This window comes from Apus apus, chromosome 5, assembly GCF_020740795.1.
Source record: "Apus apus isolate bApuApu2 chromosome 5, bApuApu2.pri.cur, whole genome shotgun sequence".
NCBI lineage: Eukaryota > Metazoa > Chordata > Aves > Apodiformes > Apodidae > Apus > Apus apus.
In genome coordinates, this window is record NC_067286.1 from 8,341,794 (window position 1) to 8,360,381 (window position 18,588).

General features: G+C 39.0%; 1 protein-coding gene across 2 annotated transcripts in view; it reads left to right on the top strand.

The window, feature by feature from the left end:
- The window catches only part of KIAA1549L (KIAA1549 like), a 126,514-nt gene extending 107,926 nt beyond the window's left edge, over positions 1-18,588 (top strand). Inside the window, exons 17-21 of one of the 2 annotated variants that reach the window (XM_051622078.1) lie at positions 145-495; positions 6,751-6,848; positions 8,068-8,213; positions 12,405-12,556; positions 14,954-18,588. In XM_051622078.1, coding sequence (XP_051478038.1) covers positions 145-495; positions 6,751-6,848; positions 8,068-8,213; positions 12,405-12,556; positions 14,954-15,235 — 1,029 coding nt within the window. In that variant the 3' untranslated portion in view covers positions 15,236-18,588. Of the gene's footprint in view, positions 1-144; positions 496-6,750; positions 6,849-8,067; positions 8,214-12,404; positions 12,557-14,953 lie in introns of those variants that run through there. The other variant, XM_051622077.1, reaches the window with a different exon arrangement.

Genomic DNA, 18,588 nt, shown 5'->3' on the forward strand with positions numbered 1-18,588 from the left:
TCAGATATTTGTCATGTGTCTATATTGTCACAATCCCTGACTTTATATATGTTACATCTGTGTTTGACAACGTTTTTTGTGAAGCAGCACAAATACTGTCTTGCAAAGCTTTTTACGTATGCGTGCTTTTATTCCATCCAACAGACTGAGCCTGAGATTATAGAAGAAACAAATGTTGACCGTGTCAACGAGCCTCGGAATTACACCAGGTCCCGTCAGGCCAAAGGCCACTCGGAGACCTCAACTTTAAGTTCTCAGCCCTCCATTGATGAGGTTCGACAGCAGATGCATATGCTCTTGGAAGAGGCTTTCAGCCTGGCCTCTGCAGGCCATGGTGGACAGAGCAGGCAGGAGGCCTACAGCTCAACACCGCACTTGCCCTACTCGGAGGTTGTGACCAGTGCACCTGGTACCATGACCCGACCTCGAGGAGGGGGGGTACAGTGGGTACCCACATACAGACCAGAAATGTATCAGTACAGTTTACCAAGACCAGTAAGTGAAACTTCTCTTTAGTATACTACAATATTATTAAGATATTTCTACTCTGAGATACATTTTTTTTTTTTTAAAGTAGCCCCATTTACTTGATTAAAACCAGACATAAAGCCATGCTTACAGTAAAGAAGTATGGATAGTGGGTGTATGGACACTTACCCGTACCCATCTCTTGCAAGAAGACTGGGTATCTATTTTAGCAGCAAGGTTGCCTTGTCTAAATTATGCTTGACAGAATGGGCTATTGGCTAGGGACTCTAGAGATGGTTTAATTGCACAGGTTTCCTGGTTGACCTTACGTAAGGCACTCTTTATCTCTCATTTTCTAGCCTCAAATTGCAGCCTACGTGTCCTTACCTCACAGAAGTAATAAAAAAATTAAGAACCTTAATGGGTGAAAATTGTTAATGGAACTTAGTAGGTATCTAGTCAGCTGTTGCAGTAGTAGTGTGCACACCCTCAACGTGTGAAACTACCCCTGAGTTCCCACATACAGTGTTGTGAAACTCAATGAAATATTTTCTTTCTTATATTTGTCGGGTACAAATCTAAACCAGAGATGATTGCTTTCGGATGAGAAATAGCCCATCTATCTATATGAGCATGAAAACTTACTCACTTTAAGGCTTTTTGTGGTTGGATTTTTTTTTTTTTTTTAAACCATGCATTTCAAATTGAGTCCCTTACTCTGGCAAGAATAAGATGATAAGGCAGAAAAATTTCTGCAGTTCAAAATAACTATTACTATGACATCCTTCCAGAACAATAAAAAAAGATACATTTAAGGGATGCTGCTTCTGAACTATTCTATTTGAAAGCCAATGGCACTGCCTGCAGAAGTTCAGGCTCATGCTATTTAAATAGTGCTTAGTGTTATTTCTGGCACTTTGAAATTTAGTGGATGCTTCATTATTTTCTTTCTAAGACTCATTACTCTACTAAAACATGTGCATGTGTAGGACCTCTAAGCATTTGATTATCTTTCTGATGTTTTGAAGATAGAGATAAAAAGTTCCCTGAAGACAACTGATCATGACAGGTTAGGATAGTCACAGGCTACTACAGTTTGATAAGGGCTGTTAATTAATAGTTTTCTGTGCACCAGTTTCATGAGTACAAGCAGTACTTTAATGAAGCCACTTACTGGTTTGTTCTCAAATGGGGATGGTGGACTGGAATTGAACAGCCACCAGCTGGGATGTGTATGGAAAGTGACCTGTGGGTAGGAAAACATGGAAGAATTACTGCTCTCAGCATCTTAACACCTATTGGCCTGCCTGGAATACCCCACTGAACAGCTCTGGGGGAGAGGCTGCAGAAGGGAGCCCTTGGGAGTGGGTTGGCTGACACATAGAGAAGGTGTCTGGGCTCAGTGAGCTGAGGAGTGAGTGAGCAGCCTCTGACAGCTGGAATGAGAGGAAACTGAGCACTGAGCACTGGCTTGTTTGTTAAAATAGGGTGGGTGTTACCTCTGCAAACCAAGAATTATTTATTTTTGCACTTTCTTAAAATGTAATGATTAGTGGCACTTAAAAGTCAACATTAACAATGCTATCATAATTCAAAATCTGGATCAAGAGTGTTTTGCCTGCTTATTTGGAACCAAATGGACATTGGTTTTACTGGTTGGTCCATAGATACAATGCAAATATAAAGACCTTCAGCCCGTTACTCTCTTCTGAGATCTGCCCCTTTGCAGTCCACTTACATTAGATTCTAAACTTTTTAAAAGATCCCACAAACTTTCCAGTAACTTAAGTTACTTTAGTACCTTTAGTTTTTATGAAACTCAATGCAAAGCCATTTAACAGGTGATACAAATGCTGCATAAGATTTCTAGCACAAACATGCTCTACCTTTTTTGTAAAGCACAAATGGTAAATGGATTGAGCAAAAATCTGCATGCAAATCCCCATCTCAGTGTTTTCCTTTGTTGCTAAGTATTTGTGCCATACACGTTTGGGGACCAGAACCACTCTTCAGGTCTCCATTTCTTCAGGTCTCCTTTAAATTACAGATCTTTTATTTTTTTGCTGTCAGTTTCTTGGCTGGTTCCACCATCAAACAGTTCTGTATCTCTCTGGAGTGTGCACACATCTTCTTTTTCATTTTCCTTTTTCTTTTCACTTTTGAGGCCTTTTGTGGTTTTTCTGTACATGCTAACATTAAAATCTTAATTATCTGTCACTCTTGTGAGGGAGTGCCTGTTTGCCAGACTGCTCAGGGGTAGCCTGTGATAACAGAATTTCTTCCTATGGGGCTTATGCCTTCTGGCAGAGAAAAGCTAGTAAAATGCAAAATCTTAGTGTTGTTTTGGAGCCTTCAAAAATGAAATAAGCAACACTCAGCTGGGTTCTTGTTGTCCAGCTGGTATATATGACTGGAGGATGGAGTTACAGCACTGACCACCAGCTTCGTGCCTTGGCTGATCATGTTGCTGCTTTGGAAATTCATGCAGCTGAGTCAAGCAGAGAGCTATGGCCAGGGGAAAAAAAAACCCTTTTTATTACAAAGCTGGATCAGTTCCTATCTCTCCTCTTTAGTGCTCTGGAATGAGGAGTGAGAGTAACAGAGCTCAGGGGCCCAAAGTGAAATCTGGCTCTGACACTGATGGACAGATTTGCAGGCTCAATGATTGGTAATGTAGCCAAGTCCTTAGAGTTTCTCTTGGATATTAGGAAAAATTCCTTCACCAAAAGAGTTGTCAAGCACTGGCAAAAGCTTCCCAGGGAAGTGGTTGAGTTGCCATCCCTGGAGGTATTTAAAAGACGTGTAGATTTGGTACTTAGGGCCATGGTCCAGTGATGGATTTCACAGGGCTAGGGTAATGGTTGAACTTGATGATCTCAAAGGTCTTTTCCAACCAAAATGATTTTGTGATTCTTCATTTAACAGAGGTAAACTGGAAGTGTTTTGCCAAAGTTCAGCTTCTTTCAATAACTTCATAAACCAAATATAAAAAAAGGACAGTTAGCAAAGCAAAACCAAATCCAGCTGACATCAACGTTTGCTTTATTCCTGGATTGCAAATCAGTTAAATCATTCAATGACTAAACAAAGACACTGCCCTTCTAATTCCTATGGTGAGATGTAAGGAGATAGATATTTCTGTAATTAGAAGGCGATACTGAATAACTTCACCCAAGACAAATATATCTGTAAGTTGGAGGTGATAAAAATATTTTAATACTGCAACCAGGGAAGTGTAGCCTTAAAGCTAACTGCAGAGTTTGTCCTTTAGACTACAGTTATTGTGTGCTGATTTAACTCTTCCTTTCCCCATCCCTACAGGTGTTACCTTAGACTTTTGTGAGTTGTAGAAGACACTGGTGCAGGTGTCTGCTGGTTGCTGAACTTTATCTTCTAGAGGGCTGTTTTATGTTTCTTGGGCCCAAAAGCTGGAGTTTCTCTGCTGAACTGCACTTACTACTTTTTAAAGTTCCTCACTGGGTAGCTTTTAAATTGTTTTAGCCACAGTAAGCTCCTTCACTGGCATTTCTTCCTGAAAGGCTGATGTGGGGTCTGCAGTCTAGCAGCTGTGCAGTCTGTCCTGAATCTCAAATTTGATTGCTTCTGCCAGTGATTGTTATAGCCTTTGTATTATGCAATTCCTCATTTTCCAACAAAATAAAACTTGGAAACCATGCAGAATATTGATCTTTTTAAGTTGTTTTGGTCTTTTGGGCTTTTTTGGTGAACAACAAAACCAAGGCAACCTTTTTTTTTTTTTAAAGAAAAAGGATAAACTCACTTTGAAGAATAAAATTAGGCAAATATTCTGTGAAATCAGCTGTGGTTTTTTTTGTTGTTGTTTTCCTGATTTGATTTACAATAGTGTATGAATTTAAATGAAGTGACTATTTCTACAGTCATACCAGTTAGCCTAGAACCTAATTGCTCATCTAAATCTACAGCAGATAGGCCTCTATAGTAAAATTCTGGTTCAGTTTATCCTCTGAGCATTTTTTTCCATTTGTGTTGCATGTGAAAAAATAGTAATGCTCTAACCTATTGGAGAAATTCTAGAAACTTGGAGTTGCCTCTAGTAACCATTTTGGTGTCTGTGGAAGCTCACCACAAAGAGGACTGACTGCTGCTCCCTAGGACAGACAGTTCCTCAGCATGGGGTAGCAGATGTTCTACCAGGATTTTTTTCACCTTAACAGAATTCCCTCTGCCCAGCCATTAGCAAAATATTACCACTCACTTTAAAAGCAGCAAAATAAGTGCTTCAGTTTTTCATGTGATTTTTTTTTTCCCCCAAAATTTTTTTCATTGGAAGTGGCAGCACATTTGTGACCTATTTTTTGTGATCCCTTAAAATGCCTCCTTTGATGTCCATATTTCAAAGCACATCCACTAACACACAGGAGAAAACCCAAATACCTCTGTGTCTCTGTCTACCTGTTACACTCAGACACTATCTGGAGCCACCAACCACTCTGAAGCCTTAGCTCAGGTGCTACTCCTTTAAAATAGGAGGTAAAAAAAGAAGTTAATTCTTGGTACAAATGCATGCTGAGAGCAAGAAGTGGGATGAAGGGCTTGTGGAGCCAGAAGGAAGTGTTGGGTTCAGCCTGTGAGAGCACTGCCAGATTTTCAGATGCAGAATAGACATTGCAGACCATTTCAAGCCCAGTGCTACTAGGAGAAATCTAATCCTTGATGCTAATAATATTTGTTTTTTTCTATACAGTTCTTTCATTTAAAATCAGTCTTTCCAGCCCCTGGCTAGGAAATGTACCATTGTCTTTGTGGATTTTTTTCCCCAACTAAAGACAGAAATACTTCTAAATACCATTCTAGTAAGTAAATATTAGAAAACTTTGTAGGTGGCATGAAAGGAAAAATGTTTTTTATAGGCATGCCTATGAGAGACTTTACCCTGCTTTAAAAGGGGTGTCAGTGAGAGATGGCTAAAAGGTTGGTCTGTATTGCTTTTGCCTTAGAGACACTGACATCAAAAGTCAGTATTTTATAAGTTACCCTTCCTCTGTGTTAACACAGTTTTACAGCTGTTTGAGAAAGAAAGTATTGGAACACTCTCTTAAATGTGTAATTTTTAAAGATGGTTACTGAAAGGCAGTGGTTTTTGCTATTTCTTATGGGAATTATATTGCCAAATTCAAACCTAAATGTAGGTGTTAAGTCTGAGCTAATAATGTAAATCCTGTAGGCTCTTTCTACAGGCAGGAGGTAGAGAGTGACTCATCCCATGGTAATGTGTTTTTAGCTTTTTCTGATGCTTGTGGAGGGAGCTTCTGGATAAACCAGATACTTCACTTTTACATGGTCAAAGCTCCACCATTGGACTTGGGACTCTTTTTTTGTCAAAATGCCTGTGTCTTGACACTGGACAGCCTTGCCATAATTTGTTATTTGCTATTGCTCTGCCCTTATCTTCAAACCTGTACATTGCTCTGAATCATTGTCAATAAAAGCATAATTAAAAAAAAAGAAACAAACAAAAGTATTTAAGAAAAGTGACCTTGAAGTGTTAGAGGGGTATCATCCATCTGTATTTAAGCATATTTAGCAAAGTTATTGCCTTAAATCTATAATAATTGTAGTAATTTAGAAGGTCACTTCTTGGATGCCAGGAGTTTCATGCACACAATTACTTGTTTTACATTTGTTAGTGATGAAATTCAGAATTGCTACTGTCAAGATGCTTAATTTTGTGACTTGGGCTGGCCCTGTGTTCCTCTGAATTATTCCACTTTTTCAGAACTATGGGATATTTGTTATTGCTTTAGGTTTTTTTGTGAAGAATTTTCTTATCATCTCTTCAAGGCTGAAAGGAAGAGGTTGAAATATGCATTGCTCACAGGCAGCTTCATTTCTCTTGATGCTGCTCTGAGGATGCTTTCTGAATGTTTAAAATACTTTGTTTCTGGAGGAAATGAAAAAACTGAGATCTTTCTTTTGTGGGTCCAAAGCAACTGCTGAGTCTCGTGTAATCGTAAAAGATCTGTTCTGCCAGCAAGGTTACAAATGTCACAGACACAGTGTTTAATACATTTTATTTTAATTAGATTCCATCTTGGCTCTAAACAAATTTGTGTTTTCTTCCACATCCTAAAATCACCCAAGTGCTGTAAATTCTCAAATAAAATGCAATTACTATTGATGCCATGAAGTTACCTTCCTGTTGGCTGGCACGAAAGCAGGTATTTAATTTCTGAGGTTCTTTTTGGTTTTAATTTAACTGAATTATACTGGTGTTTCAGAAAACATTTATCTCCTTTGCAGGCTTACAGGTTTTCTCAGCTTCCTGAGATGGTAATGGGTTCTCCTCCTCCTCCTGTCCCCCCCAGAACAGGCCCTGTGGCTGTTGCCTCTCTCAGGAGGTATTTATCTGTTGTGTTACTTTAGGTATCATCTCTAAAAACCCCTGTGGTAATACCTTGGCAAACCCTGAAGTGGCACTTAGAAAACATACAAACAAGGCACTTATAAAGACACATTCATGAAATTAGAAACATGTTTTTGTTTCATTTTAACAGGAAGAGGAAAGGAATAACAATGAATTTTCTCTTCTATTAGCTAACCACTTTCAATAAAATGAGGAAATCCAGGCTCTGATTTCTTTTAAAACAAGCTTTGCCTCAACTGGCAGAATGGCTCATTGTACTGCAGATGTGTGGTGGATAATCCACACTGTCATTCTCCCTGCTTTTCTCTATTGTAAGGACTTGCAATGTGATATGGATGAATTGTAAGAAGTTTCTCAGAACCTTGGGTCCAGGAATTTCTGCCTAGCTTTCAGATATCTCCTACCTGCGTTTCTGGAGCCAAATATGTGCAAAAGCCTGACTGCCTTAGTTCAGTGCATACATTTTGTCTCTTCATCACAGTAAGGCACTCTACAAAATGCACTTCAGGGACTTTTCACACTTTTGTGGTGGATGAATTCATTTAGCCTTCACTGTTGTGCTGTGAGGTACCACTGAGTGCCAACTGCAATTTGAGGCACCACAGACCTGCTGAGAGCTGCTGTGGAGCACCAAGGCTGAAGGAAACTTTCCTGTGACTGCTAATGATATTCTAACTGCATCCAAATATTCAGAATACAGACACTGTCTGTTGACATGTTCATGTTTATCCATTACATTTTGGCTTTAAAGCAACTGGGACACACTTTCAAAAGATGATAGAACTTCCCAAGTGCAGCTGATATTACTTACCATAGTAGTCTCCTACTATATGATACCATGTCATATATACTGTAGTAATATGGTATTGCCTACAGAAGTGTCTTGATGAACTACGTAAAGCTCTGGTTTTTCTGTTGCATGGCACAGGCATTTGTTTGAAGCAGCAAGCAAAAGCTCTATGCGATGTACCAACGTGCTTTGGCAAAGTAATGGCCAGGCTAAAGAAGTTGTTCTTAGACTTCTTCAGATCTACTGTTCTCCAGTTGTCCTTCAAAATTCTGTCATGCCAGAGCAAAATCAGAGAGCTCATACCTAGCTGGTTTGTCATACTGTAGCTGATAGGCACATATGTGGCTATGAATCTCATCTCTCAGGCACAGAACTTTATTTTTTTTTCTTTCTTCCTGCACAGGTCTACATCAGATATTGGCAGCAAAGTGAGAATACCTGAGTCCAGTGTGGCAGATCAGGCCCAGCATCATGATCAGGCATCTTTTGCAGCTGGTTCGAGAGCTCCAATGTCTGTTGGTCCACTTGATCAATCAGCTTTTCACTCAGGTGAGAAAACAGTGCAGACCCAGTGCAGCTTTGAGAGCCTTATAATTTCTTTTGCATATAAATGAATGTATGGGATGTAGCAAATGCAGGTGATTATTTGGAGAAAGACTGTATTAGGTGTTTTTCTTCTGGTGCAACTGAAGGATACCTAAAAGGGATTGCTCCTTTGTAAACGTAGCACTAGCTGCATTGTAAGATACTATTTACCCTGCAGAAGTACCAGGAAATGGTCATTTCTGAAGGTAAGATCCAGCAGTAATGTCCCAGATGGTCTTTGTTCAAGTATGATGTTCTGCTGGCTCACTAATCAGGACTCTGAATTGTTAAAGCCCAGTAAAATAGTTCATCTGTTCCGTGAAATCCACTGGAATTTTTAGGGCTGGTACAGAGGGTGTTGGCTGGCAAAAGCAGAGTTGCAGTATTGGGACTGCCCTGTGACTCACATGCTCTGATGCACCGTGCACAGAAGCAACCAAAGTGGGTGGTGGGCTTTTGAGGGGCACAGAGAAATGAAGAGGATCCTTCCATTATTAATCAATAACATCAAGCCAAGTGCTTGAAAACACAGATGTACCACGGAGCCATAAGTGAATTGCACAAGGAGGCTTAATGGCACTCAGCTCTGCTTGGTTTGTAAGGAAAGGGAGGGAAAACAACTGGATGTGCAGAATAGCATGTGTGACACAGGTTTTCAAACCAGGCTGTGGGATGAGTTTTATGACTCCCTATTTCCTGCTGGGCTGCTGATGGGGGTAAGCTGAAGATACATGTTGCCTTCCCTTCAAAACACAAGACAGCAGTGCTTTTTTGTAGTCCAAGGTAATCCTATAGCTAGTCTCCCTTCCTGTTTTGGAGAAGGTAGTTCTTGCTCAAGTGCAGAACTTGTTTTGGGTATAAGTGTCCTGATTTTAAAGGTCTGGTGAGCTCCTGGTCCTTTTGATATGAATTTTGCTTATAAGTGAATTGATTTAATCATGAGATTAAGATGATACATTGTTTTGATGCTATCTGGATAACACTTAGCTGGGAAAATGTTGGAAACAGCTTCTTATTGGCAAAATACATTTTCTTGAAGAGCTGTAGAAAAAGAGTTTATAAGTTTCAAAAAAATGTTACAATGTCAGTTCAAAATTTTGAAATTGGTAGGTTTATTAAACATTGCTCTGTTAATCTGACAGAAAAAAATTCTCTCTTAGTTTCTTCAGAAGTATGAGGGTTGTCTGCATTGTATTCAACATCTCTTGCTGAGAATAATAATGTGGATATGCAAATGTTGTAAATCAATTACATCTAGTAGGTCTCACTTCTTGTCATACCTTTTGCAAATTGTACATGCGAATCTCAAAAGAGCAGATGCTCACCCTTTCATTTTAAAGCATTTCAAGCTATAAAATATGCCAGGTTACTGAGAGCTCATTCTTCATGTCTGCACCAGTGTGTTCTTTGTGATACTTTTAAAATAATTTCCAGGGATGCAAGGATTTTATTGCTCTTTGTTAAAAACAGAGATGATGTGCTACCACTGCAGAGTAGCTGCATTCCAGAAGAGACAGTGACCTCTGTGTACCCTGTGGAGTTTTTCAGAATTATTCTGGGGGTAGATGGAAGGAGCTTCCCTACATGATAGATGCTACAAATAAATGGCTGTAACACAGAGAAAGACTAGGAGAGTTGTGAGAAACCTGCAACTGTAATACAAACAAGGATTTTGAATGTTCTGGTAGGAAAAAAAAAAGCCTCAATGGATGAGGAAACATTGCTGCAGGTGTGATTTGGCACATAGCAGCCTAGTGTTGGCTCACACAGCCCATCAACATGACCTTTAAGGTAAGGATTTGCAGTAAGAATTGGGATAAGGTATTACATCAGCTGACCATTCATTTTTAGTAGTAGCTCATTTTGCAGTGGTTAAATTAAAACAGTGTTTCATGTGGAAGCCATATGTCATTTGCAGGACTAGCACTTTCCTGCCTGTACATGTCTGAAGAATCCTTACTTCCAGCCTTGCTAATCCCTGTAAAATAGCAACACTTGAGCTGTCTGTGACCTGGGAAGAAAAAAGATCACCCACATCTCTTCTCTTAGCCCACCTCCTTCCAAACTAAGGGGCTGGAGGAACTGGGACAAAGGTCCTGTGAGATACGCTGTGGCTACATGCCATGCAGGCATACATTACCCATCCCTCTGGTTCATAGCAATTCCACAGTGACTACTTCTCTGCAGGCTGGGTGACTCCAGCATCAGCCCTGACATAGTGTCTTTTCACCCTCAACTCAATGTCAAAATGAAAACTAGGTCTTAGTCTCTAACAGTAAAAAACACTGTGTAAATGTAAAGCATAACATTAAAGTTTTTAGTCTTTATTTTGGATGCTGTGGTACAAAATATATTTCTCACCTCTTTGCACACCCTGATTGTGTCCATAGATCTTCTGGCCTAGGATTGCACGGAAGGTCATGGAGCAGCTATAAACCTCTGGTTTTGTGGAGATTGCTTTGGGGATGGGTGTCAGTGAGTTTTTCTCTCTCCGCTTATGTACCCATGCAGCATTCCCAGGATCTATCAGAGTAGGCAGCAAAACCCTTTTGCAGAGTATTCAGGGGCGAGGATGTGCTAGGGCTATAAACTATATTCTGGGGGGCAGATATTTAAAGCAGCCATGAAGTTTTGCTAATTTCTATCAATTATTGTGTATGAAGTTCAGGGGAATGCCCATGTCTTGCCATTTTGTTGACATCTGTTACCCAGTGCTATCCTATCTACTGAGGGCAATTAGTAGCAATATTCAACTGATGGGCAGTTGGAGGGGAGAGGAATTGCAGTTTCTCTGTGTTGACTCTACTAGAGTCAGTGGCCATCTCTGTAACATTATTGTACTTCCATTCCTCAGTGAAAATGCTGGAGTTGTACTTTATTGTGGTTTTATGGGGTTTACTGGCTCTTCTCCTTTCACATAAATTATTTGTGCTATATTCTGTGAATCTGAAAAGTAAAATACATGTCCATGTATTATAACCGAATACTCAAATCATAGCATCCACGTGCTTTGTTTACTACCTGATAAAGATGATACAGAGCTTTCCCACCTGGGATTTAGGAATGAAGATTTAATGACCTTATAGACACTGGAGGAAGGATGTCTTTCTTACTGGACAAACAAGTTGTTTGTATTTTATTCTAAATTGGGCAAATACATACAAATATGATGGCATCTCTCAAGAGAAGTAGTGGGAACATGCAAGAAGATGCTGGTCTTCCAGTCAGCCTAGATATATCCTGTGGATAATCTGCATAATTGGAGGAAGAACCACATAATTCTATGCATCTGTGTGAGCATCATGAATAAACCCTACCTGAAAGAGCAGCTGTAACTATATCCAGAGATTTTGTGGAACCACATACTAGGAAGGCTGGTTTCTCCCACCCAGCTTGGAATACAATAGTGGAATTTTAGTAGAAGGCTTCCTGGACATCCCTATACATACATCTTGATCAAGATGTTGATAAAACAGATCTGGTGTCAACCAGTTTCCTTGGAAATATTTAACTGGTTGCTGCATATTATATTGCAGTCAGAGACTGTTTCTGGGAAAGGAATTGAGCCAGTTGAGCATTGTTTTTTTTTTTTATTGGAAGCATTGAATTTTTATGATGGGGTTGTTGAGTTTACAGCCTTTTAAATGAATCATTCAGTTTTGTAGGTTCTGTGCCTAGAGGCACTAAGACAGTTTTACTCTGTAAACTGAATGTTCTATAACCTGTTGTTGAAAAGAAAAGTGCATGACTCTGAAACCCATATGCCAACAGCTAAAAATGTAATACAAGGAAGCAAATGTAAGAGGAAAAAACCCCTTTTTTCCCCAATGATTCAAACTTTTGATGCAGATCAGTTGTTAAAAGGATCAAATCCTAAGGACTAAGTCCTCATATCCTATTCTGAAGGCTGTGCATGATTGTACAAACAACTGGGATTCTGGCCTTCTCCAGTACATTCCAGCATTAGAGAGATGCTACAGTCAGATGGTGGGACTCTTATATTCAACTGGTGGTGACTGCATTCTCACAAAAAAAAAGAAAAAAAAAAGAGAGAGAGAAAAAACTTGACTGAGGTCAGTTACTTCATAAGCACCATCTTCTAATTTATAACTGAAAATGTCAGCTATTAATTACATCTGCTCTCTTTCTTAATAGGTAATACAGTACCAGCAGTGTTTGCCATTCCAGCAGCAAACCGACCTGGCTTCACAGGCTATTTTATCCCAACACCACCCACTGCATACAGGAGCCAAGCCTGGATGCCCTATGCTGGAGAGAATGAACTACCAGGACAGTGGGCAGACTCAGTAAGCATCCTTGCTTTTCCCACTACATATATTTTCTGTGATTTGCACAGGAGGCATTTTAAGCAATGCTAAGTGATCAGGAAAGAATATGAGCAGGATAATTCTTCCTTGAATGGGAATAATCTCTAGTAGTGGAAAGCTATTAGAGAGGGCACAGATAGTTTAGCAGTTCATCCCATGAACTGTAAGCAAGGTCTTTTAGATTCAACCTTTAGAAGGTTAAATCATTCAGTAGGTTAGTGGCTGGCACCCATTCAGAATTGGTGGGTTAGGGGCCATTGATCTTTCCCAAGACAGAGATAAAGTACTTGGATAGGCATGTGGCAAGAGTAGGTGATGCTGCCTCTCAAGGTGGCCTTGTGCTGTTTGGAAGCTGGGGAGCATCTTTCCCTCTCAGAGTCTTCTCTTAAGACAGCCTGGCTCCCCAGTCCTAGTTCCTGGCTCTGCAGTATTTTGAGTCCTCCTCACAGGCTGGAGTGACAGTTCGAAAATTAAATAATTAATTACACAATCTTAGGCTGGGACACATGTAGTTTTTAGCCCAACAATACCTACATTTCAAAGAAATGAAGTTGAGATGTCCTAAAATTAATTGCAGTTGTTTATCACATTCTAAACAATTTCTGGAATTTACGGTTCTTTTTCCACTAGGGAAAAAGAGATCAATTCTGCTGCTTGAGCTCACATCCAGTATTTATACAGAACCAATTCTACTAAACAAACTGGGAGATAGGTTCTATTTTTCGTGCATACCACAATGTTTTAGTAAATTGTAGTTGGAGTCTAATAGTTGGCTTTGAGCAGCAGAGCAAGAGACAGCATGGTCATATAAACATTCCTGGGAGCGTCTGTTTGTTGCCAAATCTTTATTACTGCTCCTGATGCCTGTGAGGAAAAGAATTCAGTTTGACTGTCTGATTCAAGTCTGAATTTGTAGGCTGTGTTGTCAAGAAAAAATTAAGTATGTTTATCTGGAAGCTGGGCACCTGGGAGCTGCTGATGTGCCCCTGACACCTGGAAGCTTGTGATGCCCTTGTACATACTCACTTTCCAGAGCTGCCCTTTAAAGCAGGGAAAACCTTTTAATTTTCCTTTTTTGTTTTGTTTTTAACCCTACTAATATTTTTAAATCCAAGAAGCCCCTTGCATCTAAGAAATAATTTTAAACATTTCCTTTAAGATGAGCACCCACGCCTCCAAAAACAAATCAGGAAAAGTGTTTTACTTTTCTGTTCTTTTTCCCTTTTGTATCCCTACTTCTTGGCTGCAGTTCTATAAAAAATGACTCAGGTATCACTTGTCAAATGGGGAGACTGAAAAACAATGGAGAAAACTGGAAAGCAAGTCTCCAGCCCCCCCAGTTCCTTCCTGTGGAAAAAGAGTGTAACCCTGTTGTGGATTTGTCTGTCTTCAGGAAAAGAGATGGGAGGAGCAGTTAGTGGCAGTGCAGTGGAATGGAGAGGGATGTGAGAAGCTATCTGAAAAAATAATTCTGGCAATATAGAATCCACAGGAAACGAATACTCCTTTTAACTTCACTTACTCATTGTAGAGCTGTAACAACTTCTTATTACTCAGACTCAGCTCTCCTGTGACTTTGCAGGAGAAACAAAACAACATAAAAAACCCCCACTGCAGTTCCTACAATGAATTTGCACCTACCAGTGGCTGAAAATCTGTCAGTAAATGGCTTATTTGAAAATCATTACTAGAGGAAATAGTAATAGTGTTAGCAACATAATATGATCAGAAAGCCTGAATAAAACTACAGAAACTAAAAACCTAAAGTAATACTTTTAATTCCTTTTTTTTTTTTTTTTTTTTTGCCTTCTGGTTTCTGAACCTCTAGATCATAGCTCAATCACACTTGCAAGGTTTTCCTGACAATTAGTAAGCACAGAGGCTTAATACCTATAAGCTGAAAACTGTAGTTCTTTCCTTTTTGTGCATTTCCTCTATCTGGACTGTAAACAAGGACACATAGGGGATTTGACAACAAGTCGTTATCTTATAAGCTCAATTTGCTGTAATGTGTTATTTTCTCAGTTAGATGGTAAGCATTGAAGGACCAAGTTTTGTGGGAGAAGGGAACTGCATTAGGCAAAGCATTTATTTTCCAAATTGCTAGATGCTGCTTAGTGAAAGTAGTAACCTGGTGGCCTCTAGTGGTGTGTTCACATATATTACTAAAATGTTTGTCTTTTGAATAGTCATTTAGTGATTAAACATTGTGCAAAACTATCAGTTAACTTATAAGTATAGTGTTCTGAGTATAGTGTAGATTAATGTGGTTTTCTGAGGGTTGGAACCAGATGATCTTTAAGGTCCCTTCCGACCCCAACAATTCTATGGTTCTATGATTCTATGAAACTGTTGCATAATTACAATGCTCTACAGGTACCACTGCCTGGATACATCGAGGCTTATCCGAGGCCCCGCTACCAACATAATTCTCCTTCCCGACTCCCTCGCCAGTACAGCCAGCAGGCAAGCATGCATCCCAGCCTGGAGCAAGCTCCTTTGCCATCCACCACAGCTTCTCAGCAGAGCCTGGCAGAAAATGATCCGTCTGAGGCTCCTCTCACCAACATTTCTACAGCTGCCCTTGTAAAGGCGATAAGGGAAGAAGTTGCTAAATTGGCCAAGAAGCAAACAGATATGTTTGAGTTCCAGGTCTAACATCTTTTGTGTCCAGTACTTGTACCATGCAGCCTTGGGGTAGCCAAGAAAGCGACTCCTTTCAGTTACAAGCTTGCTGTGAATTGTGCCAAAGTGATGGCTTTTTTCTCTGTCTGAAAAGTCAATGCTATGACATCATTTCAAGCAGAGCAACAGGACTCTGAAGAGACATAATTCAGCTTGCCAGCTAAGGAAATGCTGCAAGGTAACTGTTTAATATGGATCAGATGGATTATATGCAATTGTTTGTCACTGAGCTCCTGTACTATGACCCATAATCACTAGAGATGCTGCTGAACTTGTCTGTGCCACACAGTGTTTCATTTGCAGGCCCAAGGTAGAGCCACTTCTGCATGTCAAAATTTTGATTGAAAGAAGAAAATGCAGTAGAATGTGGTGAGCTAAAGGCCACAGGAGGTGTGGTGATGGCCGCGTTAATGGTTTGCTGCAGGACATTGTAAAAGGGATGCTGATTTCATTCAGCCTTTTCTTTCTAGAGACCACATTCAAACCAAAAGAATTCAAGAGGAGGAACACAAATAAATGTCCTGTAAATAGCCCTGATTCTCCTAATCCTATTAACAGTACAAAGAAGTGAAAGAAGAGAAGATTGAAGAAAGTGAATGATATTTTGATAACTGGTGGCTACCTTGTCCCTGAATGCCACTGATGAGTTATGGAGGAGCTTTTTTACAGCCTGAAGAGAATACAATGCATGAAGAGCCAACAAAGGAGGATATTGGTGCTAGAAGTTTCCAGGGGAAATGAAAAAAAGGTTATTCACATTTGCTTTATATTCAGGCTTTTCACTCTGAATGCATGTGAAGCTGGTAAACCTGAGAACTTTGAACAAGTCTTTCCAGCCTGGAATAATGAATACACCTGCTTGGACAAGAAAACCTCTGTTTAACACAGTGCTTTTTTTCTCTTTCTTAAACAATGATATCTACTAAAGTGATGCCAGAAAGTGCTACCTGAAGCTACAGTTGATTATGATTATACTGAAACAGTGAATGCACACCTAGGAAGTTCTGAATGTAGAGGACCCGATTACTATATTAACATGTAAATAAGTAAATGGTTACATGGATTAACAAAAATACTAATGTTCTTGAGAAAAAGCATTTCTGGAAATTATGCTGACTTCATATTGTACAAGATAAAAGTCACTAATTGTTAAACTGCATTGTTGTATGAATCCAATCCCAAAAGAAAATCAAACCAGTTGAATGGGACAATAATTTATCTTGGGCAGTTGAAAAAACTAGGTGGAGATCATGAACAATTGTTTTCAGTTCCTTCGGCACTTGGCTTCTGGAACTGAAATTGTTGCAAAATACATTGTGTTGGGTATGTTTGATGTCAACTGGAGTTAAAGGTAATGTCCTTCATTTCAGTAACTTATTTAGTTATCAATTGCTTATGCTGTTTTGTCTGATCATTTCATTTCCCTGAGTTTCTTTGGTCTTTACTGAGGTGAGAAAGAGAACTTGGTTTAGCTTTTTGACCATAAGTAAAATGTGAGAAGGAGAGAGGAGTCTAGAATAGGGGATAGAAGAAGAAACTGATGAAGCACAAGCTTTTAAAGCAGAGCTATTTTTCCCCCAAATAATTATATTATAAAACCTGACTGAGATTGTAATAGTTATCCGAGAATATATCAATGTCTTCTGCTTCAATACCTTAAATACTGCAGAAGATTTTGAAATGTTAGCTAATCTTTAAACAAGTGGGAAATTTCCTTTTTATTATTTAAAAAATCAAATATAAATAAAATGTATTTTTGTATTTTTTTATGTATATGTGCTGTATATTTATATGTGACTACTCTGCTATAGACAGAAAATGTCCATGAACCAAGTGCAAAAAAAAAAACCCCAACCAAACCTGAAAACACCCCCACCTTAGTAATTGTGATTATCGATATAAGCATACTATGTCTGGAGTACACAAATATACATTTGGGTGACTTGGATACTAAACAACCAAAGAAACTCAGTCTTTCATATCAGTCCTGTAAAAACAGACTGCTGTCTGTTAGCTGTCAGCTAACTAATACTGATCTTATCAGTGTAATACATTGCATCCAAATGTGTTTTTGTGAAGAATTAATAGCTGCCTAAGAATGCCACACTTTAAAATAGCAACTTAAAAACGACTGGGCCAAACTCAGTGTGCCATAAAAAGACTAGCTCTGCTTGGCTTCAGTGGGAATTTCACTCACTGAGAGCAAGGCTGAGTTTTTTTCTATTAGGATTCATCTACATGTGCAAGTTTCACTAGAATATCTTGAACAATATTCTGCTTATTTTCCTGTCCTTTAAATCACTGTAGCATAAGTACAGACATAGTTGAAGAGCAGCTTACTTTTATTTAGCCTAAACTGGCTCATAACTGGCTTAACTTGGTAAGTCAAATCTACACTAAATTGTGCCAGCCGTGTTTTGCATCAGCTTTATTACTTCAGTTTTTGAATGATTCCTCTATTTAGCCCAGTGAAATTTTGCAACTAGAGAGGCACTTCTATGCAATAAGAGTGAAATGGGCTGTGAAGGCAATTTCTGTATCTTACACTCCAGTTTTGCACAGTTATTCTAAAGCTGCAAGTATGGAAGCAGCAGGTATGACATGGATGGGAGAGCTGAAGCCATATAGCTGGGAAGGATAATGTTACAACTGTTCCCAAAATAGTCAAAGGAGGTAGGACCTAACAGATTTAAACAGCATCTTTTGGACACACAGCTCTGCTTTTACATCTGTAGCCATTCTTAAATTAAAGAGATTTATTATTTCTATTGAAAAATGTGTGACAATAAAGCCAAGCATCTATCTTGCAACACTGGAAATTAAAAAGTCTGGAAATCACGTAGACATCCAGGGTTTGAATGCTGACGTGCAAACATAAGGAACAAATAGAAAACCCCCAAATGAAAACATTTAAATAGCCTTCTAGAAAGAAAAACAATTTCAGTAAAGTTAAACAAAGTACTCTTCATACTACTGAGGAAGACCTGTTAGGCTTTAAAAAATGAATTTTGTTTGGTATTGTGTCAACGATGTGCAGTCTATCAAATATTCCCTCAACCATCACTCTGAAACCATTGTGGTGCACTTTATTCACAAAGGCATTTTACATTCTTTGTTCATAATGGCTTTTTATCTTGTTTGTAATATGTTTCTGTATTTTTTTTTTTTAAGTACAAAGTAAGATTAAATCAAGAGAGTGAGGACATTCCTGGGAAAGAAAAATCATGCTGTAATATTTATACTGTCTGAGCACAAAGCAATGATAAAGTGAAAATATAGTGTACAAATAATTTGTAATATAATAAACATTTTGTATGGCTACAATT